The sequence below is a fragment of the Aquila chrysaetos genome, chromosome 5 (assembly GCF_900496995.4).
Source record: "Aquila chrysaetos chrysaetos chromosome 5, bAquChr1.4, whole genome shotgun sequence".
Lineage (NCBI taxonomy): Eukaryota > Metazoa > Chordata > Aves > Accipitriformes > Accipitridae > Aquila > Aquila chrysaetos.
In genome coordinates this window covers 51,924,021-51,949,912 of record NC_044008.1, presented here as the reverse complement: position 1 = coordinate 51,949,912, position 25,892 = coordinate 51,924,021, and the positions used below count along the sequence as shown (strand labels likewise).

Here is a 25,892-nt window from a genome sequence, read left to right as displayed (position 1 = left end):
TTGTTGCTTTTTTTTTGAAAGCGGCATCACCAAGTATCTGTGTTCACTAATGGATGGGATAGGAACTGGGCCCGTTGCAGCGAGTCTTCTGATTTTAACTAGTATCCCAGTAATACTAGGTTTTTAGAAGAAGACTTAAATAAAGCTGTTCGTTGACTAAAAGACAACTCCAGAATGTCTGACCACCACAAAAAATTAAGACATACGGCTTTTTCTTTGTACAGACTACTTTTCCGCTATCCAAAACAAACCAAACAGACAGATTGATATCTGCATAGCCTTATTTGCTCTAGAGTCATCATTTTTTTCCTCATGGAAGCTGCTTTCATTATAAATAGCACCAGCTTCTCCTTGGCCTCTTGGACTTGGGACTCCAAGAAGTTTAAACTTGGGAATTCACGGAAGCATCACAGTAACGACTACTGGTAGATATGAATTGTGGTCAGTCTGATGAGTGAACAGTGCTTTCCCATTCCATTGGAAGCACTGGAGGGAGAAGCAGGCTCAGAGCAGAGGAACTGATTCTCTAGAGCGAACACTTCAACCCCAGTTCTGCTACTGTTCCATATAGTCCTATAATGAATCAGGAGCCCACTGCCCTTATGGGCACAGCGTGCAAATACAAAACAGAAGCAGTCAGTAGGCAGGGACGTGGGTTCGGGAGGCTTTCCGAAGCCTCGACTGACTATTCAAATGGTAAGACGCTGAAGGGCTGTGCAGCTTGTGAACGCCAGGGAGGCATGCCACATGAAGCAGCAGCTTGCCAAGTGCACTCATAGCATGAGAAACAGCAGAGAAGGATGTGGGATCCAAGATTTCAGCACCCTGATAAACAACCAGTCTGGTCTGCAACCTCCATACTGAGGGTTATCGTTTTATAACATTTCAGACATACTGCCAGTGCGCCTGAGAAACAGGAAGCAGGGAGACCATAGCTATTCATGGAGCTTGTTAAATGTACAGTAACTGAAACGGGGTTTTAGTCAAGTACCTTTCACAAAGCTGTCCAGTAAGTCACTAATGAGCACATTTGCTCAGTGATTTCTCATTAAATGTAATGAACATCAGGTATACTGATTAATGAGGTTTTACTAAAATATGTTTCTGGTAACTTTTGTTATTACTGGATCACGCACACATTCACTGGAAAGAAAATAAAGACTAAAGATTCAATTTTGGAATGCTGGACTTACAGCATATTTTCACTGAATTTCTACTGGGAAATATTTTCTTCAATTCTGTTTTCTCTTACTCGAACAAACCATGCCAACTTTGACTTTCTTTAATATCTGGTCCTACATTCAGATGTGGATTTCAAAAGTAATCCAATTCCCTTTGGTGAGTGAACAAGTTGTTCAGTATATCCAGCACTGCACCAAACAACACTATACATCTCCTTGTTGTGCATATAAAAGCTTTAATTTGAAAGGGAGATATTTTTCATGCTTGGCTCTGACCTTGCAGCTATCTCTGTTCAGGCAGAATTCTGTGTCCAGGAAGAACTTGTTCAACATATGCTCTTTGTGGAGTCAGCTGCAGCACAAACACCTATTCAGCCTCTGTACTCTGCTGTTCTTTCCCATGCAAAAACCAAAGGCAGTGCAGCTAGAAATACTTATCACTGACAGGGGCAAATTAAATTGGATTTTCTTTTTATTGAAGCACACTGTGTTTTGTTCAGAGTATCTATAGAATCATACAAATACGCTTTTTACAGCTTAAGCATTTTTCATGTTCCTTAACAGTTTTTATAGTCCTAGTAGCTAACACTATTATGATTACAATACAGAATACATCCGATAATAGATGGCTACTTTCATTGTAGATTGCAAAAGTAAAGTGTTTAAGGCTTTACCTTGGAGCTTCCCCTCTAGTCATGCTGGGGAATGTCTCAAGCTATGGCTATCATTTCTGCTTCTACAATACGCAAATTTTATGAGTAGTACTTTCAATTATAAAGTTACACCTTATCAGAAAGGCAAATCTACCTCCCCCGTTGATGTAAACTGTTTTCATTATTGAGTAGGGTTGAGTCAGCAAGGCTTCAGGATGTTCTAAATTTCTGTTAATGAAGTTTGGGATTCTCTCTTTTTTTTTTTAAATATAACTTGCATTTTTGGAACTATACTTGTGCAAAATATATTTCCCATACCATTATTTCTTATGAGTTAGGAGAAGAATGCACATATATTTTTAGCTGCCAAGAGCTCTTTCAAGTCTTCGCTGGTGGAGGGTTTTTGTGTGCAGTTTTCTATTTTAAAGTGGATTCTCATTCATCACATTTTACTTTTCTTTGCAAATAGAGTACAGTAGGGTCTTAAAGCTTGTCCCTTGACACTCCTTGGAATGAAACCTTGGATAGAACAAAGAACTTGACTTCATCAAGGAAAGGGCAGTGCCGTCTTGGAAGGACATATAGACAATTAAGAGATTGAACTAACAGGATCAGAAGATCAGCCTGAAGCATGCAGAAGGGAGAATGAACATGCAAGGGCTACCCTGCTATCAACACATGCTGTGTCTGGAAGAATTAATTAATTTTAAGAACTCTACTAATACAAGAGGATGTTTTTTATAGTGGCTCAGATGAATGTGGTGTTGCAAAAGGCAGCCTTTTAGTGATTACTTTGAGTATCTAAAATGATTGAGGTCTGGTGTACAGCCGTGCTCTTTATACAGCCCGACAGGCATTAGAACTGCTTTTGCACCGACCAGCTTAGTAAAGGACCAGGACAATATTGTGTTAAACAATACAGAAGACTTGCCGAGTAACAGATCCCAGAAAACTCAAAGCAAGTTTTGAGATGACCCAGAATTCAGAGTATTCTTACCCCATTTAAAAGCATTGTCACACATTTTACAGAATGTCAGCATATTCTGAGTTACTTTCAGTAACACATTCAAAATTAATGTTTTCATAGGTCAAATTATCTTAAGTACCCTAAATGCTCCCCTGCAGAGACGATCTAATGCATGAGCTCTCACGCAAAGACAGTGCATGTGTTATTTCAGACCTCTAAATGCCATCACATTTGGAGGAAAACTTGAAGAATCAGACCCGAACATGTTATCTTCAAAAAAAAGAGTATTTCTAAATCTCAAGAAAGGAAAGAAAATATGCTTTTTAATACTGTTACTAGCAAGCAAAATATGCTGTCATCTAGAGCACAAAGAAAGATTTGAATGAGTCAGAATAATTTCAGCCCTCAAATTAATTTCATGCATAAAACAAGCACACTCACTTGCCATCTATTAAGAGAACGCAGATTTTTGTTCCAGACCTTGAATTCCTGGGTCCAATTTGAAAAATTAAGTCTTTATTCAAAATTCTCCCAAATTAGGTGTTAATTATTGTGATTTGGACATGAAAATCTGATTCAGGTACTAACCTTGAAATTCAGATTCTGAATTCAGTCTCGACCACAAAATAAATCTTTACCCTAACTTTATGTTATCCTGCGCATGTGCATTTTATAAATTAAAACTCATTGACTGAATGGAGATGTTTGACAAATGACATGTTAGCTTTGCATTGTTACCTATCTGATCAGGTTTGGGGAGTGGGTATGACGCCTGACTTTCTAGTCAGCTGCGGTAAAGCTATACACTGTAATCCTTAAATTCAGAAACACCACAGAATGTTCCTGTTAATACTCATCTTACTGCAAGAGTCACTACAAATCTGTGCTGGTTAAAACTATGTACTAGTTACACAATTTAAAGTTACCCTATTAAGAAAAGAATTACATTAAATCAATGTCAAAGAAGGTTTACACAGTTCCCACAGGAATTCCATTTATAGTCTAATTTCCACAATCTAAGTGAAATTAATTTTGTAGTCCCAATTTAATTTTAGGTTTACAGGTCAGTTTTGGCACCTACATCTAATGTAAGTAATACATTACATGAACTTCTGATGACTTAAAGGTGCTAGACTTAAACCGGTAATGGTCAACAGCTCTCCTCATAGAACACACAGGCACAATGAGAAAAGTGTAGGATCAGAGACTCCTATGAAAACATCTATTAAATTTCTCTCATGATATATATTAAAAAAAAAAGGGGGTGGGGGGGGGGAGAGGGGGGTGAGTGGAACCCAAACCCTTCTGTAAAGTATTACAGCTGCACAACAGAACATACTACCAAAACTGCAATTCAGGAAGGGTGGGCCCTTGCACATTTTGTTCAAAATACTGTGCTCTCTTTTGATCTCAACCCCCCCCCCCCCAGACCTAAGAGTCTCAAGGGAGGGTCTTGGATTCCTGTTTATGCTGGACCATTCTAATCAATAGCATTTACCACTCTTCCATTAAGTAAGTGCTTCAGAGTTTCAAGCCAACTGACCTACAAACCTGGCCCTTCTTGCCTGCTCCAGGGAAGGAGAATGGCCACAAGGAGCTACGGTGCACCTAATGCTCTCCTAGGCACTTGCCTCATAAAACATGAGGTGTAGGATGGATATCCACATGTGTAAATGGTAGATAAGAACATGGAGCAGAAAGCCATTACTGGCTGCATCAACATAAAATATGGCACAGCCTTCCACTCCATGCAAGAGGAGTTTTATAGCTGCGTTTTCCTTTTCATAAAAACGTGTCTCTTTTCCATGTCAATATATTAAATATCCACGGTAACAGCAGGGGACAACCAATCGATTATATATGGTAAGTGGTGAAAACAACAGTACAATAAATGGTGAATAAAAGGACAACAAAATAAAAACCACTTTTCTGTATTATCTTTCAGTTGAGCAACAGGAGCTGACTGGTATTTTAGACATAACTGAGATATTTACATTGCTGGTATCTGCATAATAAATTTTTTCTTACCTTTGATACTGTGTTTCTGACTATGCCATATTAAAAAAACACAAACCCAAACCAACAAAAAACCCCACATCAAAACACCAAGGTTAAGCCTGTCTGAGAAAGCCCACCTATTATTCTAAAAGCTATTTATTAATACACAAAATAATTTTCAAAGAAAAAACAAAACTTGTGACTGTGCTTGCATTTTGCTGTTGCAAGTGACCAGTTAACTGTTCCTCCCCATCTCTAGCTGTCTTTTTTTGCTACACACAGACCAGTTCTCAGGTTGCATCCCCAGTGTATCAACCATGATTACCTCTGCAGACCTGAGACAGATCCAGACCTTACAGTTTTAGTCTCTTGTGAAGTAATGACTCTAAGTACTGACCACAAAACACTTACTTAGCACCAAACCATTTAAGACAAAATAGATCTTAAAAACAATAAAACAGTCAACACACTTGCCTTTCCTTCCGTATGACTTACCATTCCATTCCTGCAAAAAGGAAGGCCCAGCTTTTTCCAGCCTCTTCTGCAAAGTCTGCCTTGGTGTTAAATTATTTCTTCCATCAGTCTCTGCCAACTTTATCATCCTCTGATTTTTAGTTCTCAGCCTGACAAACCAGCTGCATCCCTCAGAATTGGAGCTATCGTTCTTGTAATTACCACCTCATGGGTTTAGCCACATATAGCTGACACAGGGGAACCACTGAATTGCCTTTTATTCCTTCATCACCTAGCTCCCTATTAAGTTAGATCGATACATCTATACAGGAAAGTAATATAAAGTAGTATAACCCATTGTATAGTAACTTCGTCTCACCAACCTGGCCACATACAGTGTTCATAAAATTATTACAACTTGGTATTCTTCAGCTATTACTCAACACTGGCTACCCTGGCAAAAATCGATTCCTCCTTCACAAAAAAAAAAAAAAAGATTTTACTAAGCAATAAAAGGGCCAAGTCCTGTCAGATGATTCAGGAAAGAAGACTTCAGCCTCCAGTTTCTGTTGTACTAAGCACAATGCAAAATAAAGATCAATGTGAAGAAAGAAGAGCTCATACAAGTAAGCCAATCTTCCGTACACTACTAAGCCACATTAAAAAGCCTTTTAATCCCTTGTATCTGACAATGCCTGCTGTTTTGAACCCCAGAGAGTTATTTCATTCAGACTCTGTCAGTGAAAGCTTTTTAAGGCCAAGCATGGCCACCTGAATTTCATGTCTTCTAAGTCTTTACACCAATTCACAGAGCTGCCCAAGTCCTGCAGGTCACCTTTGGACTCAGCAGCCATGAAATAAATGGGTACGCGCACATGCTCCTTCAGAGAGATGTGCCAGACTTATGAAGGAAATAATACCCACCCCAAACATCACCGAGTAAAAGTTTGCTCCTAAACCACACAGATACATCTACCCGACCTTTAAAGCATGTATCTAGCTGATCTATTCTACTCAAATTACCAGACCCAAGAGAATCTGCCTTCAAGGCTGCCTTTTAGAATAAGACTATGTGTTTATGGTCAAATAATAACCATGGTAAACACAGACCGTGGGTGATCTTGAACCCAGCCAGGCCAGGTGTACTTATGATGCAACAACACAGTCTGTAGGAAGGTTCTGACAGGCAGCTGCTCCAAGAAATGCCTCTTCCATGGTGCAAACAACCAATTAAGGTGGCATTTTCTACATTATTTTTTCAAACAGTGAAAGTCAGGTCACTCTTCATCATACATTTCATATGCAGAAGAGCTGAACACCCAGGGCTGCTACTGGAGGAAAATGACATTTGGCTAGACTGCCTGGGAAACTGTCCACAAGCGACACCTACGACATGACAATAATTACCAGTTCTGCCCCTTGCTAATACTGAGGCTGACAAGCACTGGATCAGTCTTGTGGACAGATTAAAGGAGCTCAAAGAATATTTGCTTTATATTATCGCAGTTACTAAGAGCTTTGGTGGCCCTGTCAGCTGCTAGGAACTGCCATGGGTTAAGGCCTAGCTGTGTTTTCTGGTGTGGGCAGCTAGGAGGAGGGCTGGTGGAGGAGCCACAGCAGGAACTGTCCAAACCAAGGATCTCTCCACTTTGTCCTTGGGGAATGGCACAAATCATACGGAACATCACGGCAGGCGGCAGCATCTATAAATGGAAACGATTATTAGGTCATTTAACACCTCTTCTAGCCAGGGGTGAGACCTACGTTTTCTAAAATGAAAACTTTCAAACCCTAATTAAATGTAGTCAATCCTCATTAAAAATAAACTAGGTTAGTATTTATGAGAGGCATTCCTTGTGCTACATAATATCTCACTGCCTCATTTAAGGACGTATCTGAAAATATTTTGAAATACAATTCAGCTGGCTGCTTCTGCCCATTGATTTTTATTTTTCAGAGTACTCTGAAATCATTCCTATTTATAGTTTTGAAAACGAGTTGCTGGCAGTAAGCCAAAATTGTTTAGGCCCAAATCATGACCTTCCTTTAAACTGCTATAATCTGACTCAAGTAAACAGAATTTCCCTCACACTGTTTCTGTGAGGAGGGATGGGTGGAGAACTGCCGTATTTTTTCGACACACCCAAAGACCAGTATCTGCCCCTTTCCTCAAGCCTGGCTCTACGGAAAGGGTTCCCCGCACCCCCCGCCCCCCAGAAGCATGCATCCTGTTAACCCTCCACTTCCACATCTGTAGTCATCCTGCTCACGTCCCACTCTACAAGTCCATAGAGAAGGCCAAGGGTTCCTCTAGCTAATGGGCGAGAATATGTACAAATAAACTTGTCTGAAGCTCTTTAAATGTATGCAGTCTATTAGATGGGCTCTGTTTGTGCCAGGACATCGCTGGATCTGGCCTGCAAGTGAGCAGTCTGGTCCAATTTTTAGTTATTTCAAGGTCACTTATGCCCCTGCAGTAGTATAAATGTAGCAGGATGTTAACGTAACTGTGAATTGGGACAAATGTATTTCTAGATTTCTGTAGCCTGCTAAATGCATTGTAAATGCCTAGAATTAAGAGGCTAACTTAAAAAAGGAAAGTCTCATTGAAAGAAGCAAAAGAATGTTATTCAGCCGCAGCTTACGCTGCAGCAAAATATGTAACAAATGGAAGATGTGGTTTCAACATGGACCCTGATTATTGAGGATTATGTTGATGGAGATACTGCGTAACAGGAGAGAATCTGATGCTTGGGATGTAAATATTCTCATCACCATCGTTTACCAAACTATATATTCCCTTTGGAAGCATCCCAGGCAGCATTAAACCCATCTTCTTATAACTTGTTCCAGCCCAATTAGTAATTTTAATTTTATTATTGTTTAATGGCATTTACTTGAACGCCTCAGAGTTACTGAGCCTAACATCTTGCTTTTGACAAGAATCGTCTAATAAAGTTCTTGGTGTGCTGCAGATTGGAAACAGGCCAGAGAAAGTCGGCTTTACAGAGGCTTTCCGTACACAGTTCGCGTCAGCAGTTTCACATTTTCCCTGCTAAATTCTAACAAATGGTAACCAGTCTTCAGAAACAATGACAGAAACATGAAAGAAACATACTAAATTCATTTTCATTGGTCTAAAAAATGGGTCAAGACCAGCGCTGAGGGAAGCATCTCTATGTAAATACAGATGCAGTAATCCCCCGTACCATATTTACGGCACCAATTACGACTAGCAAGAGGTTGGGCTTTTTAACTACATCAGAGCAAAGCCCGCCGAAGCCCCCCGCCGGTGTGAGGAAGGCCCGCTGTCTTCAGCGCCGTGAGACCGCCTTTGGCCCGTCGCCGTGCCGGCTGCAATAGGGAACGGATTCTTCCACCTGAAGCGCGACGGTCCGCAAAGGGCGCCCGGTGCCGCGGCCCCGGCGCTGCCAGCCCGCTGCCCTGCCCTGCCCTGCCCTGCCCTGCGGAACCGGGCCGAGCGGTGACAGGGGCCGGAGTTTTGACCGGAACGTCGAACTTACCTGGCGGGCCGCCCGGGGCAGCGGGCCTGGCGGGCGCAGCGCGCCGCGGGAAGCGGCACCCGGGGCGCCGGTGCCCCGGCGGGCTGGGGCGGAGGGCGGCTTCTCGGCATCTCCTCCGTCTCCGATGTCCGACTGCGCGACGCGCTCCCGCCCAATCGGCGGCCGCACCGGCCCGCCCGGGCTGAGCTCATCCGGCTGCCCCTCTCCGGCTTCCCTTTCACTTTCCTCCCACCGGCCTCGCCTCTTCTCTTCCCCTCCTCACCCCCCCGCGCTTCCCCCCCGCCGTCGTTTATTTATTCATTCAGCCCCCTCTAATCCCGCGCCCGGCGGGGACGGGGTTCGCCTCACGTCCGAGGGGAGGGGAAGGGAGGTGGGGGGGGCGGCGGCGGCGGCCGTTGGGGCCGCTGGCCGGTGCCCGGCGGGGGCCCGCGGCCGCCGGGCGGGCGGTGCCGGCCGCGGCACGGCGCTGCTGCCCCCTCCGCCTGGGAGGAGCGTGAGGCGGCGGGCGTGGAGCGGGGCGGCGGGGGGAGGGCAGGATTTAAACGAAGGGCGGTGACACCGCACAAAAGATTTCGATAGGCTTAAGTGAGGTTACAGCAAAGGCAACGGGGAGGGGGGAGCCTCCCTCAGAGCCATGCAGCGTCTGGCTGGCAGATCCGCCGCAGCCGCCTCTTCCCAGTAGTTTGTCTGAAAGCCTGAGAAAGGGAATTTAAAAGAAGATTTCCTCCCCCTTCTTTTTTTTTCTTTCTTTTTTTTTCCTTTTTTTTTTTTTTTTTTCCCTGGGAGTTGGCGACTCAGCCAGAAAACATGGCAGGAGGAGCGCAAGGCCGGGCGGGTCGCAGCATCCGCGGCTGTAGCCCGGAGCCACCACCCTTGTTTGCGGGAAGAGCCTAAGTTGGTGCGGCGGCGGCCACAGCGGGAGCCGGGCGAGGAGGGGCCGGCGGCGCCGAGTCTGCGGGGCCCTGGGCGAAGGGGCATGGACCGCGGCGGCGGGGAGCGAGCTCGCAGCGGCCGCGTGAATGATCGAGGCAGGAAGGAGTGAGGCAGCGGCAGAAGGAAGGGGAACGGATCCCGCGCGCCCGCCCCCAGCACCCGGATCCGGTGGATCTTTCCCCCCCCCCCCCCCCCCCCCTCTCTCTCTTCTTTTTTTTTTTTTTTTTTTTTTTTTTTACACCCCCCCCCCCCCCCCCCTTCTCCTCCCGCGGCTCCCGTCCCGGTTCCCCGCGGCGCCCCCTCTCCCCTCCCCGGCCCGGCGGCGGGGTGCGCGGCGGGGCTGTGGCGGCGCGGGGCGGCGGGCGGGCCACACCCTCCGCGGCGCTTCCTGCGAGCCGGCGGCGCGGGGCCGCGGCGGGCGCGCCGGGGGCGGCACATGGTGCGCAGCCGCCGCCCCTCCGGCCCTCGCGAGCTGCGCCCGGCTGGCGCTCGCCGAGCGGAGGAGCCGGCGGCACGGTAGCAACTCGGAGGGCTGCGCCCCTGCCCCAACTCCGTGCGACTGCCGGGCGTCTCTGAGGTATTCCGTCTCGTAAAGGGGAACTTTGCGCAGGATCCCGCAGCCGGGAAGCCGGCGGAGGAGGAGGTGGTGGTGGAAGGGAGGGGAGCCAACGTGCGGAAAAAAAAAGAAAGAAAAAAGAAGAATATTTTTAGCCAAACGATGCCGGAGCGGGGCCCGGGGGCTCCCGGCGAGCGCCGGCCCGCCGCGGGAGCGCCGTAGGAGCGAAGGCTGGCGCCGGAGCGGGGCGGGCGCCCCGGCGGAGCTCGCTCCCCGCAGCAGCGGCAGCCCCGGCGCCCAGAGCCTTTTCTTGCCTCCCGGCGATTAATGGAATGATGTTGCGGAAAAGGCAGAGCGATCCTGCCGGGCTCAGTCGGGACTGCTCGGGCGGCGGCGGCAGAGGCGGTGGCAGCGGGGTAGCGAGCGGCATGCGAGTGCCCCCTCGGCGCTATGGCTAGCGGTGGCTCTGGCAAGTCCAGCAGCGAGGTGTCTGGCGGCGGCATCCCCAGCAGCGGTTCCCTGCAGAGGAAGAAGCTCATCTCTATCTGCGACCACTGCAAGATCAAGATGCAACTGGTGGCTGATCTGCTTCTGCTGTCGAGCGAGACCAGGCCGGTGAACACCGAGAGCCTGTCTGTCTTCGGCGAGTCCTTCGAGAAGTGCAGGGACACGATCATTGCCAGGACCAAAGGACTCTCCATCTTGACCCATGACGTCCAGAGCCAGCTCAACATGGGACGCTTCGGGGAGGTGGGGGAAAGCCTGATGGAGATGGGGGAGCTGGTGGTCTCCCTGACCGAATGCTCTGCCCATGCTGCCTACCTGGCTGCAGTGGAGACTCCGGGGGCCCAGCCTGCTATGCCTGGCTTGGTGGATCGCTACAAGGTGACCCGATGTAGGCATGAGGTGGAGCACGGCTGCGGGGTCCTGAAGACCACCCCTTTGGCAGACATGAGCCCTCAGCTCCTGCTGGAGGTTTCTCAGAACATGTCCAAGAACTTGAAATTCCTGACAGATGCCTGCGTGCTGGCCAGTGAGAAATCCAAGGATAAATTTGCTAAGGAGCAGTTCAAACTCAGTGTCAAATGTATGAGCACCAGCGCCTCTGCCCTCTTGGCGTGTGTCAAGGAGGTCAAGACTTCACCCAGCGAGCTGACCAGGAACCGATGCGTCTTGTTCAGTGGACCTTTGGTGCAGTCTGTCTACGCTCTGGTGGGCTTTGCCACTGAGCCCCAGTTTTTGGGTAAAGCTGCCACCATTAATCCAGAGGGCAAAGCTGTGCAAACTGCCATCCTAGGAGGAGCCATGAGTGTGGTATCTGCTTGTGTGCTCCTGACCCAATGCCTCAGGGATATAGCCCAACACCCCGAAAGTAGCACCAAAATGAGCGATTACAGGGAAAGGTTGAGGAACTCAGCTTGCGCCGTCTCGGATGGTTGCAACCTGTTATCTCAGGCACTAAGAGAAAGATCTTCACCCAGGACTTTACCGCCAGTGAACTCCAATTCTGTGAATTAACCCCCACATCTTCTGTTTAAATCCCAGTCATTGCTAAAGGAAAATAATATCCCACCTCCTCACCCCTTTTTTTGTATACCAAAGAATTTGCTTGGATGAGCCCCATCCTTTGATTTCATGCGGTGAAGAAGCAGAACACATTCAAACCATACGTACTAATAAAGGTAGCCAGTTTTGGCTTCTTTTTCTTTAAAGTCAAGCAAGTATCTGCAGATAAATTTTCCTTTATTCAACAAGGTCTTCACACAAATGGTAATAGCTGTTTAAAAGTTTTTTATATTTGGGGAGGTGGGGGTATCTTAAAAAAGGAGGAAAAAAAAAAAAAAAGCTTTAATCGCGCTGGGTGCGGTTTTTAAAGTTTGTCTTGTCTTGTCTTCCGAAATTTCCCTTCTAAAATTTACTGTTCGGTTGTGCAGGAAAAAGGTTACCTCAGTTCTCACTCATTTAAAAAAATGAAAAAAAAACCAACAACACATAGATGATGGATGTAGCTACTATTTTGTTTGTTTTTGTTTTGTATGACTTTTTTTTTATTTTGCATCAAGTGTTAGGTTAGAAGTGCATTTGGTGTGTAGGAGTGGAAGGACTGGAGGTTGTGATTATGTTTTCCATGTGTTGATTTCCAAACTGGGGGAAAAGCTACTGTGAGTGTTTAAACAAACAAACAAAAAATTACACTATAACAAAAGTGATTTTTAATTTTTTTCCAATGTCAGTTTTTATCTTGCATGTACTGGAGTATTTATTTCATCTATTAAAATGTTATGTTTCTCATGTCTTTCTGTGAATCTCTTAATACTTGAATAATTGAACAACTAGGCCTGTTTGCATTGTATGTCATTTCCCCCAGGGAATGGGTGGTACAAATGTTACTGTAGTTCTAGACAGCAGCATACAGGCCTCAATTCAGTTCTTCTATTTTCATAAATACTGTCCCTCCCCCAGTACTATCCCTCCTCCTCAGGACACCTCTGACAGAGATAACTCTGTAGTTGTATTTGGAAAGCTGGACAGTGCCGTAGGCATTGGGATTGCTCTGTCTGCAGAGTGCTGCCGGTTGCTGCAGTGACATAGGCTGGCTTTGTTTGCCTTTATCAGCATTTTGTGTTACCTTTTGAGAAGTTTTGTATTTTAACTTTTGCAGGTGTTGTGAGCCATCTGTGTTAAATTTGTGAGTTTCCATATCAATTTATTTCTTGAAAAACATGACCCTGCTGGATAGCCCTCTGTGTGTTGCATGTGTCTGCTTAGGACTGTGAAGGTTTGCCAGAGTGGGCCCTTTGATTCCTCAGAGGTTTGTGTTGGAGCTCCTCAGTACAGACTTTTGTCAAAGTAGTCTGAGTTTGATGTTGTAGATAACAGGAAGAATTAGCTAACTTTTGAGGCCCAGTCCACCTCCAGTTAATTCCTTGGGAATTGTGAGTGAAACTTAGGGGTACGCTGCAGTAGTTCCCATAATTGCAATGGTGATTTTTTTCAGCCTGGTCTTTGTGGACCTGTGGGATCTGTTGCCTTCTATATGTTCCATGAAAGGTAAATAGAAGAGCGAGTCTTCGGGCTTTGTTTGTCTGCCCAGCTGCAGTGCATAATTGGATTTTTTTTTTTTTATAGGTCTGCAAATTGAACAATGTTGAAAGCTATTGGAGAATGTACCTTAAAAATGTGGTTACCGTGGTTTGAACCTTTACTGTACAAGTACTGTCCTATTTCTTCCTTTGAATAAGTAAACCTTTAGGTTTGGGATATGGAACAGTCCTGGAATGATGAAAGGTCTTCCTTTTATAGCTTTATTGTTTCTCTTGCATGTGATGCTTTTACTTAATTTCAAAGGGGAGTGAAACATCACGGGGTCGTGGACAAATACATCCTGTTGAAGGAGATACAAGCTAAGCTTATATATCCGTATATTCAAGGTTAGAAAAAAATAATTCCTTGACTTAAGTACAGTGGACCCCAGTATTAGGTTTTGTTTATTTTTAAATGAAACTTTTCTGACTTCAGTGAATTGTATGATTAGGACTTTTCTTTGTGAAAAATCAGTCCAAGCTACATTCCTCTGGGTTATGGTTTTCTCACTGTGTTATATCTCTGATGCAATACAAGCCTAGCGGTATACGCTGCAAAAAGGCACGGATGTCTGCATCTGTGTGGTACAGTATAAAAGTTTTCTCACTATTTTTTCATAAATAAATATTTATTTATCAAAACATGCTGTTCTACCTTTGAGTTAGATGCCTCCACAGGTATTTCCTCAGCAGCTCTCTCACATGTGCACACACACACACGTTTTCCCATGTGGATGGCAGGAACAGCTGTAGGACTCCGGCGGGATTCATAGGAGGCCAAGGCCATCTCCAGGGAGGCCCTGTGCCTCTGTAGTGTTTGCGGTTGTCTGTTCAACTGTCCTTTCTGTCTCCCTCGCTTGTAGCGTGCCTCCGTGGAAGCCGAGATACTGTTCCAATCTACCCTTCCTTCTTTTCCGCAGTTGCACTGAGGGGAAGGAGGAAAAAGGGATTGTGGCAAACATAATGCTTTCAGGATGTACTATCTTGTGTGGCTGCAGACAGGAGGTGAGGAGCTGGCTCCACCCTTCCTTTGCCTAGATCCTAGGTGGTGCAGAACTTCGTGTGGGACGTGCGGAGATGGTGCTGAGGAGGCTGCAGGGCAGTGCTGCTCAAGGGGGGGTACGGGTACTGGGGTGGCATCCTTTAGCTCCAGTGCTTTTAAGTTACCGTGACCTACATTCGTGAGGCCTGCTTCCAGCTATAAAGTCAGAGGATTCTGAAGGGCAGCTCTGCAGCGTGTCTGACAAAAAAAAGTAACGTCCCACTGGCTCCTTTGATGTTTCTACTTAATAATTTTTGGTGCTGCTGAACTAATTAGATTCTTTTTGATTCATTTATACATTATTGAGGTTATATGGATCCCAGTGCAGCCTCCTTATTACCTCTGCATATGAAAGGCAATATGTTATTAATGATGACAGTGCCGATTTTTGTTGTGGTAAGACTTTGTTTTAAGTGGTTTAGTGCAATTTTTGTTTTAACAAGGATACTGCAGATTCTTCCCCCCTTTCTGATTATATTTTGAAGTGAAGTACATGCATACATATATAAATAAGTATGTATCTTCTTTTTCCTTTTTTAACACTGAAGGAAAACAAACTGCTCTAGATCTCCCTTTGCTTTTGAGGTGTGTGGGGTTTTGGTGGATTTTATAAAATAAAACATGAAATGTAGCCAGACCATGATTTTAGTTAACAGGCTGATTAAAAACAAACAAAAAAAAAACCCCAAACATACACAAATAGTAAATTCACCAAAGTAACTGACTGTAATATTTTAAAATAACAGTTATTTTCACACTTCAGAATATTCAATCATTTCTTTCCAGAGTGGAACTCATACAAAGGGAGCCATGCACTCCCTGGCCTCAGCTCAAGAGCGTATCTGTCAAAATCTGTGCTATTCATATAATTAGCACAGCAAAGTTAAAAAAAAAAAAAAAAAAGACTCCATGCAAACAGTTACAACTGTTTTTATGCACTCTCAGTAAATGATTAACAGGAAAAAGTCTCTGTATACATATGCACGTTGTGGCATTTTCTGAGCTGAAAAGTGTGGTTCCACTACTAACCGTGAACATATATTTTAAATGCTGTAGTGCCACATTTATAAAGACAATGTATATTGCAATAATTTATCTGGAATGTATTCTGATAGAATATTCTGATATAAGACATTATTTCAGTGGGTATATTCATGTTGCTCATTTACTTTGTACTCTCTGGGACAGAAAAAATACATAATGAACTAGTTTTCAGGGTGCAATTGCAGGCCCCATCGAGGTCACTGATTATCACTTGGCATCATACTTTAGGCCCTTGTTGCCCAAATGCTTACACCATTTAGGTCAACAGGTAGTGTCATTATTTCAACATAGGGTTAGACAAGCATGAGATGTGTTTTCTGATCTAGAGCCTTGGTGATTTTGACAAAAGAAAACTTAATATTTCAGGGTGCTTATATCACATATGTTATAGATCTGCTCTAATAGTGCTTTTAATAAAAGGGTTAACTTATTTCTAAACACATTATGCAATGCACATTTATAGCCAAAAATAACACTATCCCCACCAGAAGAGAATTAAGCTTATTTTTTAAATGTAAAAATTTTTTAACAGGGAAGAAGTTGTCACTTTCGTATTGTCTGTGAATTTGATACTACCCTTTGGTTGCTGCTTCATCATAGCAAAGTTCATTACTGATTTAATACAGCAACTGAATCTCCGAATTTGAGATCGGACCAATGTGTTTTCTGATTCTAAAAAAAATAAGTTCTGTAAGACAACCACTAAACTAGCAGCAAAATGCTATTGAAAAGCAAGTACACTCTTTAAGGGAACTTGCAAATGTAAATCCATGTTATTTTTCAAAACTAAGAAAAAAAAGACCATGGGTCAGATAATTCCCTTCACTTTTTACCACAGGAAATGATCAAAGTAGCAGAAAATCTGCTCTTTTTGGCCAAACTTCTGTCAGAGACAGAAGGGGTCGAGCCAACACATGGTGTATGCAGTCTTGCAGCAAGAGGGGATGTGGCTGATGGGAAAGGAGGCGGAACCAGAGAAAATCTGTAGGGTAATACCTCCTATTAAACCCACAGGAATTTTCCTATTCTAGATAAAACAGAGGCTGATCCAATAAAGTAAATCTCAAACAACGCAACCTTTCTTTCCAGGCTGTTAGACGCTTGTGAATGAAGATGTGGGGCTAGGAGCGTTTGGGATGCTCTGCATCAAGCAGCTGTATTGCTGTAGGGAACCAAGGGCCTCTAGAGTTGCCCTAAGATATGTAAGAAGTACAGGCAAAAATGTGTACCTGCCAGAACAGTTCGGTGGGAAATGAAGGGGTTGGGTTTTTTTTTTTCTTTCTTCCCTATCAGGCTCTTTCTACACTTTATAAGCAGAAGCAGATGGTAGGGACCAGTACATTTTACTTCTTTGTTCTTGCTGCCTGTGAAAGGTGCCAGATGGGCAATGATAAAGATAGAAATTCTCTTCCTGTAGCCCAGGGACAGCAAAAATGCAGAGCTTCAAGGCTGCCCTATCCTCACAGGATCACCATAGCATGGGTTTTTTTTTAGGCCCACTGCTTTCGCTCTTTGACTTTTTGCCACGAAAGTGACAGAAAATCCCAGTGGCAACTTGACAGGGGCATCAAGACCATTAAAATATTTCACGTAGGACATGAAAGCACCGTCAGGTTTGGATCATTCACAGACGGGCCAAAAAATATACAGGCTAGGTATGAAGTGCAAGGCTAGATCCTTCATATGAATAACTTGGAAAATTAAATACTATCTACTCTGAGAGGTGTTTATTTACTTGGGAATTATGAATTATCAAAATCTTTGTGTAAGAGTAGTTCAAAGGTATGTTTAATTAACATAATTAGCAGCAGTATTCTGAACCATTTTCTTAATGAAGATGGACATCTACGGACATGAAGGGCCTCATCCATGACTCAATGAAGTCTGTAATTAAATATTAATATTTTCCACAAACTATGTTAAAATGTTAGGGGTCGTTTCATGTTGCAAAGCAAGGAATTACATATTGATTTTCATTAATCTGAATCTTTTCCTAGTACTGGTTTTATTGTACTAGAGTCCTTTGAACCTAAGGGTTTTTTTGTTTTGTTTTTTTTAAAACCACACAGTGTATGATGCTATATTCCGACAAAGTCAAAAGCAGCATTTCAAAATTAATGCAGAGATTCCTGGGGTCTTTTGTCAGCTTGCCAGACTCTTGTTGCTGTTCTAACTTAATTTTTTATAATTTCCTTTTATGTTAATAAAGGCTTCTTGTGGCTGTAAAAGTTGAAGTTGTCTTAATCCATAGACAGCCTGGTTCTTATGTAGATACTATTTAGATTATTTAGAAATCCTGCTGGTTGCCAGATGGAGCTCTTTTGGGTTTTATGTTAAATACTTGGAAAGCTAAATAGCTTGATTTTTCTCTCCTCCCTCCCTTCCTCCCCCAGCAAAATAAATAAATACTTGAAAAGTGATTACTAACAAGTTGCTTAACTTCAGTTTTAAAATCAAATTAGTTTGAGGTGAAGTGACTGCAAGTATGAGATAACTCGGAGTAGTCAGGTTTTGGTGAGGTTTGACTACCTACCAAGATTTCAAACCAACAGATTTTCTCCAGGTTTGTTTGAGCAGCAGGAACCTGAACTTCAGACTAAGGATAGAGAATCCTGAAAAGCAGAGAACACAGCCCTGAATCCTGCAGTAGCATTTCTTACAGGATCTGGACTTCAGATGGAAACCCCAAGATGGTCTTGGACTGCAGTGGCTGTTAGGATTGCTGGAAATAACTTGAAGGGTGTGGTTCAGTGGTATGCTAGGCTGCTGCGAGCCGCTTGTATCCCTGAATTAGTTTAACCAGCCTTCAGATGATTGAGAGTCTCTGCAGTAGCTGCTGCGTCGCTCACCTCCCTGCTCTGAACGTTCAGGTGAGCCAGTGAGGAGAGATTTGACATCAGGTTCTCCGTCACCAGCAAGGAGCCTTGAGGTTTTTCGCAAATGGTACCGTTGGCACTGGGAGCCCATGCAGATGCCAGGGCGGACTCATAATGGGGTGGTTTGAAACTGACTTTATTCCCCGGACCTTTGGGGTGCTTCACTCTTCAGCTCATTCAGTCAGTTGAGTTCACAGGGTCTGCATTAGTGTGCAGAGCAACAGCAGCAGAGCCAGGCCAGGTCTGGTTGGACTTTGTCTGGATTTTACCAATTGCGAGGCTTCATTTGGTTGAAATTCAGACAAACTGCTGAGTCTAGGAATGTTTCTCAAAAGAGCAGTGCCTGTTGGGCACTGTGGCATTGATGAACTGAGGGACCTTCTGTTTCATACTCAGTGTGTACAAGGTGTTCCTCCAGTTCATGCAGAAGGTGCTTGGGAAACACTGGGAGTCAGTGTCCCACTAATCCTAATTCTGTTGTCATCAATTGCCAAATAGTCAAGACAGTAATTTTGGCCTCCAGGGTTATGTTTTTAAAGTACAGAGTAAAAAAAATGCCGTTTCCTAGTCAATTTTTTCAGTATGTATTGATTCGGTCTGGTTCACATTAAATATAGGAAGTCTCTTGAATTGGTAGGCATGCTGTTCAGGTGTACTTTGGCCCGTTTGCATTCTGAACACGCACACTATGGAAAAAAGTGAGAAAAGTCAGGTAGATCCATATGTGCAATGTGACAAATTATAGGCCCTGTAGCACTTCTGAATTGGCATGCAGTTAATGCTCTGGTCTTATTTAAATGCTTCAAATTTAGTCAATGTTTAAAAATTTACTTTCTGTTTAAAAATTTACTATGGAATAAATCTGTTCTGGCAATGTTAGATTCATAGTTCAAAAACTTTATCCCCTTTTATCATCTTAGAGTAGCTATTAGTCTGAAGCTTTTCAATCTTGGGGTCTGGCTTAAAAAACAGAAAGGAAATTGAGGCCTATATTTCAGTTTTCATATTTTTGAAAGCTTTAAAGCTAATGGGTCAACCTATTTTTAAATTACAGAGCATGGGGAAATAGGGGGTGTATTCTTTTTCATGTTGAAGTGAGCTATTGTTTCTCTGCTCATAATGAAAAACTCACTTTTTAGAAACTCATATTGGTCCTAGGCATTGCGAGAAGATCTGTGAGTAAAACTGTCTGCATGAAATTTCCTTAATACTGACTTCAAACATGAACTCATTCAGAATCTGTAATCTTGTCTTCTCTTGTGACTGTCATATTAGAGGAGTTTGTCCCAACAGCCTGTAAATGGAGCTGGTAGCATCTGAGCAGGCTGAAGAGCAGTTGTTGAAGTGAGTGGTACAAGTTCCAGAGACACATGAGTACTATCTTTGAAACTTCAGAGATATGCGCTGCTGGCTAGGGCACCGGAGGTTGTAACACTCATGAAGAGTTACAGTGAAATATAGGACTGAAAAAAGCTATGAGCAAGAGAAGTTTGTTTCAAAGTGAGGGTGCAATTTATAGTTTTTAAGGAAAAAAAAAATTTGGTCGGAACTGTAAGAGTAGTTAGGGGCTTAACTCCCATTGATTTGCAGTGGGAGCTATATGTCTGGATGTTTTGTGGACCTGGTCATTTGTGATGAACTTTGAATCCCTGTGGGTTTAAAATTAATTATAGGATGTTTTCGTAGAGTTTTACTGAAACTCTATAAAGCTAGGAAATTTGCAGGTGAAGTACGAACATGGGCCATAATTCTGTTCTTACAATCCTGACCTTTCCATATGGGTTAAAAGTTCTTGTTATCCTTGCATATGCCCTGGCTGGCAAGCAGCCAGAAGCCCAACTCTACCCCATTTGTCTTTTATGGTTGCCAGGTGCCAGCATCGTGCATCTTACCTTCACATTGGAATCACAGATTTCATCTCCCTCCCTCTACCCTCTGCTCCTGGTGCAACACCCAGATGTGGAACAGAGATCCCTTTGTACTCTGTGCATGTTATCCTCATACAGGCCATGTACCTAAAGATAGTTCATGCTAATTGAGGTCCAGATTGCATTAGAAACGTACCTGTTCTCTCTGTATGCAAATTCCAACTACCTCAATACCACATACAACCTTTCAAAATAGGTCTTGAAGAGTTGCCTGTAATCCATATTCCCTGGAACTGTGTTTCACACACAGTTTGTCAAAGAACTCTAATGCTATTCAGAAGAAGGGGTAATCTGGCTTCAGGTATTTATGAGGTGTTTTTTACTTGGGGGGTTGGCGGGTGAGCTGGATGTCGTGAGATGTAGGTTAGTGGCTGCCTTAAAGTTGTAGCAGCTCTAGGTGCCAGTTTCCCAACAGAGTAGCATTTGGGCTTTGTGTGGCATTTTCTCTCTCTCTTTCAATTAACAATACTGTTCTGCTAACATTGTGTATTGAGGTAATCTGCAACTTTGAGTTCAATAACAGAGATGTAGCACCTGGATTTACACTGCTCTGTAAAATCTATTTATTGATGGATCTCCTATAACTTTTCTATATTGGACCCTGAGGCTTCTTTTAAAATTTCTTGTCTTGCCACAGGTTTTTTGTTTATCAAAATTACCTTAATTTTCTCTCCAACTGGAAAAAAAAACCTGACACCACCCCCCCCCCCCCCCCCCCCCCAAATCCTACTGGGTCTGTTTATACAATTCCCTGCCTATCTGCCTTTTATGGACAGTTTCAAGATAATTAGGTGAAAACCACTTTCTTTGAAAAATAATTTTACTCCTAAATTTCAAAGTCATAGTCTGAAACTTGTGAGCATTTTGTTTTGTATGTGATTAAAACCACATCTGTTCGTTGGGGTAGAACAGAGGAAAAGGAATGCTTTTCTGTCTTGGTACATAAGATAACAAAAGGCCAAATGTCCTCCTTTGGTTTGCTTACATGATTGTACTGTAGTACACAAAAAAAGCCTGGCTGCATCAATATTGCAGGTTTCGGCACTGAGTATCCTTTTGATTACAGGCCTGGCACTTCGCAGTCACTTGTATTGGGGAAAAAAATCCCAGCAAAACAGTTGAAGGACCCTGTTAGTACATTATAATGTTCTGTGTTACGTTTGTTTTTGTTTAAGACAAGAAAGCTCAAATCAGAATTATGCGCCAATTCTTCATAAGATCCCACACATTTGGCAAAGGAATTGCATTAATTACATCTTGTTTTCTGTACTGTGTCATTACAGAACAGAGCACATGCTGCACTTGTAAGGGGATGAAATAATTCACTCGCATCTTTGAAGCCTTTGCTGTATTTTTCCCTTTTCCTTTGAAAATAACGGTGGGCTGTAGAAGACTTTCCCTGGATGATAAATATGCTTTGCAAATGTACAATGGTGCTCAGAAGCTTGAGTAAAACAGACTTTTAAAAACTGGTAAATCTATCTGATAGAAAAATGATAAAAAAAAAGTCAAAGTACTTTTTCAAAGCTTTTCCCCGAAGTATTGTTTTAGCCATAGTTTTACCTGTTTTTGTTGTTATATTCATTTAATATTACCGTTGGACATTTCCTCCCCTGTGAGATGATTTTATAAGATGGACTGATTCCACTTACGGAAAATGCAGTTGCTGACTGGTTTTGGATCCTTTGTAAGGCTGTGATCTGTGAGATGTTGCATGTCCTTCCTTGTAAGACTCTGTTTTACTGAAGTGATCTGGAGTTCACAGGAATCACTAACATCCAGGGAAAATCACTCCTGTCAAGAGAAGAAAGCATAAAGAATTTTCAGAGCATGTCTATAGGAAAATTCTGTAAGATGGACAGCTCTCTTTCAATAACTCTCTGTCTGAACTAGCCCCTCTTCCTTAAGAATATTAATTTAAAATTAATGAGAGTATTTAAAGAATTTCAGCTGCCAAAAAATTTATAACCTACACAATACGTGAAAGCCTTCCTTCATGTTTTGCTTCTGTTCATAGTCTATCTAAAAATAACAGTTTAAAAGTATTTTTATGCCAAAAAATAGCAGGTTTTTTATATCAGTGGGGAGAAAACAAAAATCGTTTTTCAGAAGTGGACTGCAAAGCAATCAATAGCCCTTTTGCTCATTAGATGCTGTGTAACTAAGTTATTCCATTGCTTATTGCACTCTAAAATACCTTTTTACTGTTGATTTGCATCGACATCCTACAGTTTTATTTTAGAAAAGCCCTCAGCTTGTTTATGTGCTTCAGTCTTATCAACTGTATATAAATTCTTCCTCGGAACTAAATAATCCTGGTTAATGATAGAATGAAAAGATACTAAATTTATTTCTAAGGGGAAAAGCTAGCGCTTTGCATAAGCCGGATTGATGATAAGTTCAACCTAGTAATTTTAAGACTGTTGCATTTGTAGTAGTGTGTTTGAGGACTCTTGCAAGCCTAAAGCATATTATTTTCAAACTTTATCACCATTCCAGGGAGTACAGAATTCTCTCTCCCAGACCAGGTTATTTGGGAATTAAAGCCTTTTAGAATATGCTTAGCAAAAATGATACTAGTTAGATCTGGTTTGCAGGGTGAGTCCTACCTGCAGATACAAACCCGGGATGTACAGGTTTAGCATGTTGGGGGGGGGGGGGGTGGGGGTGTAATGCTAGTCAAGAACTGCATTACCTGAGATGGGGGTATCTGGGATTTTTCAAAGAAACACAAATTTTTATTTTTTACAAGTGGCCTTTTAAATTTGTTTTTGTGGGTGAAAGCCCCAGAAGCTTTTTATGGTGATCTCACCTTTCTTTAGTTCTTCTGAAATACTTCCATTGCCCTTTTTTTTTTTTTTTAGGTAATTTCTAGATACACAGTAAGTACCCTGTGCCAATATGACCCATTGATGTCGGTAGCAAATCAGCTCCTGTTTTCAGCAGGGATAGAGTTTATATCATGATTCTCTTCACTGGATAAGTTCTTTGTCTCTAGCATCCCACCTGTACTGTTAGTCTTTATGGATGAACTCTGAAAACAATGAACTTTGCCTTGATCTCAATAAATGCTGTACCCATACGGATTCTTTCAGACAGGTCAGGATCAGGTGTGGTGGATGCAAGTATGAGGTATATGGGTATAAATACACACACACAAAGGGGACTCCTTCCTGAGACTTGATGTTTCTTCCCCACATGCTTCTCTACAAAATAGTGTGTTTCTTGCTTTCAAAGAATAATAAATACTGTTGGGAAGACAGAGTCTGCTAGAAAGGCAGTTAACCATTAAACACGGGCCCTGGATAGACAGCAGATGTACCAAATCACTACTAAATACTTATTAAATACTAAGTACTTATTAAAGTGCTAAAAATCTGCATCAGAATTAGCAGCTAGCTAAGACCTTCCACTTATAAGCAGGGACCTACATGGAAATGTATTTGGTAATAAGGTAAATGCTTGTTGTCGTCATGCTTTGCTAGTGATTTTGGGTCTCTGCATGTTAGGACTAGGGAAGAAGGTGGAACTTTGTTTGGTAAAAAAGTATAGATCAGTTCTTAGGAAAGAAAAAGGCCCTTCCAGAGTTAGCTTGGATTAATACACAGGGAGATGCAGCTCTCTGATGATTAAGGGATTTGTAGAGCACTGTGAGTCACAGTACCTGTTAAGGGCACTTGGGCCAAGTCTACTTACAGTGAACCTTTCTTCCTCATCAGAATGAAAGCTTTATTGTCTACCCCTAGGCTGTTACATATCGTCACCTTTCCATATGTGCCTTTTCTAAAAGCAGAGATAAAAAAATAATGCACCTCTTTCCCATGAAATATGTCCCACCAGTCATCACCTTCTTGTTGCTGTCTTAGTCCTGAGCATGGTGCTATGTAATACTGTCTAGTGATGCTTTACTTTTGTCTTGCTTTTTGCATTGTCACTTACATATTTAGTGTACATCGTCAGACTAGGAGCCATTCCTCACCTCTGTTTCTATTTCTTCTCTAATGCTTCCAAAAATCTCTTGTACTGACTTACAGAAACAGCTGGAACTGCAACATCACTCCATTTTAAGCTCTGAATTGTGTTAGCCATTACATTGGTTCCACATGCTGCTTGGGTGGAGACATCAGTTAAAATTCCCAACACAGCCAGTCAGGCCAGGAATTGCAGCTTTGTGTAAGTGGTGGTGACTTTCTAATTCTTGATTACATTATGCTAGAAAAGAGGATTGTTCCCAGAGCAATTTACCAAGAGGGGAAAAATGGAAATACTGTTCAAGGATGACCTTCCATCCCAGTGATCTATTTGGCTGGCGTCTGTTATTGCTCAGCTTCTCCGTCGTGGGTTTTGCAGTAGTCTAGTGCTTTGTCATTGCTACTAAGTGGAAAACTCCTGAGTTCACTAAACAGTTTGTGAGGGGTTTGGGTAATGGCAGATGGATTTATGAATGTAACTGCAGAACAAAGTGTTCATCAAGGTTACCTGAAATAAACATGGGTCCTATTTGAGTAGACTTTAAATGCATTGATTCTACAAATTTCTTCAATCTAAAGTGCTATTCCTGAGCTCAAGGTCCGGAGACAGATAGAGAGAAAAAGAGAGGAAAAAGAAGGGAATTACTTTGCACCACTCCAGCATGGGAACAGGAAAAGTGTTGTTGCGATTGTCTCCAGGAGAGAGGCAGTGCTGTAATCCTGTTTCATTTTTGTACACAGAACTTGAAAAGATTTTTCCTAGAAATGTGTAATGGGACTGTCAGAAAACAGACCACTCCCCTTCCCAGTAGTTTCCTGCTGAAGTCATTTAAGGCCTCTCACAGCTTTCATCTGTGTAGGCACTGAGAACTCACGGGCCAAGATTTTTTTTTTTTTTTTTAAATGGAATACAAGCAAAAATGAAGGTCTTTTAAAAAAGTCATTAGGAAAGAAAGTTGGAAGTTTCTCTGCATGTGAAGCTGGCTCACCACTTAATCAGTTTCTTATTTCCGTTCTGTTTCCGTCAATCCCAGTGAAGTGGATCTAGGTGTTTTTCTTGTTTTAGGTATTACTAAAAGCATGTATGTGAGCTGCCCAAAGGGGTGGAGAGAGAAGTTGTTCCTTACTTCACTTCTGGGACTGTCTGTTCAGAGCTTTACACAGGAGGTGACTTGGAAAGGCTTGTGAATTCCATTTACTGTGCACTCAGACCTGATGAGCGCAGTAGGCTGAACATACAAAACCTGCTCTGCAGGCAACAGCCTTAGCGCAGTAGCTATTTAAAAAAAAAATTCCCTTTGTGGAGCTGGCAGATAGCCTGCATGCACACAGATGGGAATTTTTGTTGGTATATATGCCATGTTTAACACAAATGATCAAGGCAACATGCTTTAAAAAGAAGCCATTGCTACCCTGAATAAATGGATGCTACTCAGCATGCATTTTCTGGTTGGACTGAATTCAAGCCTCCCATTCTGAAATGGATAGCTCTTTTGGATTGTATGGCTTTGTCTCAGACAAATCTGTAGTGTGTGTTTATTCCTTAGATGAATGATACACTTTTCATCCAGTTTCTTTCAAGTTGAACTCTACCTGGCGCAGGAATGATAAATGTTTTTTTCTTTCTCCTTCTGTCTAGAAGACCATGTTGTACTGTGAAAGATGAACTTCATTCCCAGGACA

General features: G+C 42.8%; 1 protein-coding gene and 2 long non-coding RNA genes across 5 annotated transcripts in view; 1 reads left to right on the top strand and 2 right to left on the bottom strand.

Annotated features, from left to right (window-relative positions):
• Positions 1-66: 66 nt before the first annotated feature.
• LOC115341509 lies at positions 67-8,893 on the bottom strand. 2 transcript variants are annotated; one of them, XR_005932435.1, is made up of 3 exons: positions 8,777-8,893; positions 5,295-6,955; positions 67-1,574 (listed from the first exon to the last, which is right to left on the bottom strand). It is a non-coding gene; the product is annotated as an uncharacterized LOC115341509 (long non-coding RNA). The 2 variants fall into 2 exon arrangements; XR_005932436.1 differs by having other exon boundaries at positions 67-1,569.
• Positions 8,894-10,051: 1,158 nt separating this feature from the next.
• On the top strand, positions 10,052-12,557 carry TLNRD1 (talin rod domain containing 1). The gene has a single exon (XM_030014837.2). It carries the CDS (start codon positions 10,716-10,718, stop codon positions 11,781-11,783), a length of 1,068 nt encoding a protein of 355 aa, XP_029870697.1. The 5' UTR covers positions 10,052-10,715; the 3' UTR covers positions 11,784-12,557.
• Positions 12,558-13,958: 1,401 nt separating this feature from the next.
• The window catches only part of LOC115341583, a 47,072-nt gene continuing 35,138 nt past the window's right edge, over positions 13,959-25,892 (bottom strand). Inside the window, exons 8-10 of one of the 2 annotated variants that reach the window (XR_003923446.1) lie at positions 21,891-22,032; positions 18,095-18,996; positions 13,959-14,588 (exon numbers count right to left, since the gene is read on the bottom strand). This is a non-coding gene — a long non-coding RNA (uncharacterized LOC115341583). The remainder of the gene's footprint in view (positions 14,589-18,094; positions 18,997-21,890; positions 22,033-25,892) is intronic. The other variant, XR_003923447.1, reaches the window with a different exon arrangement.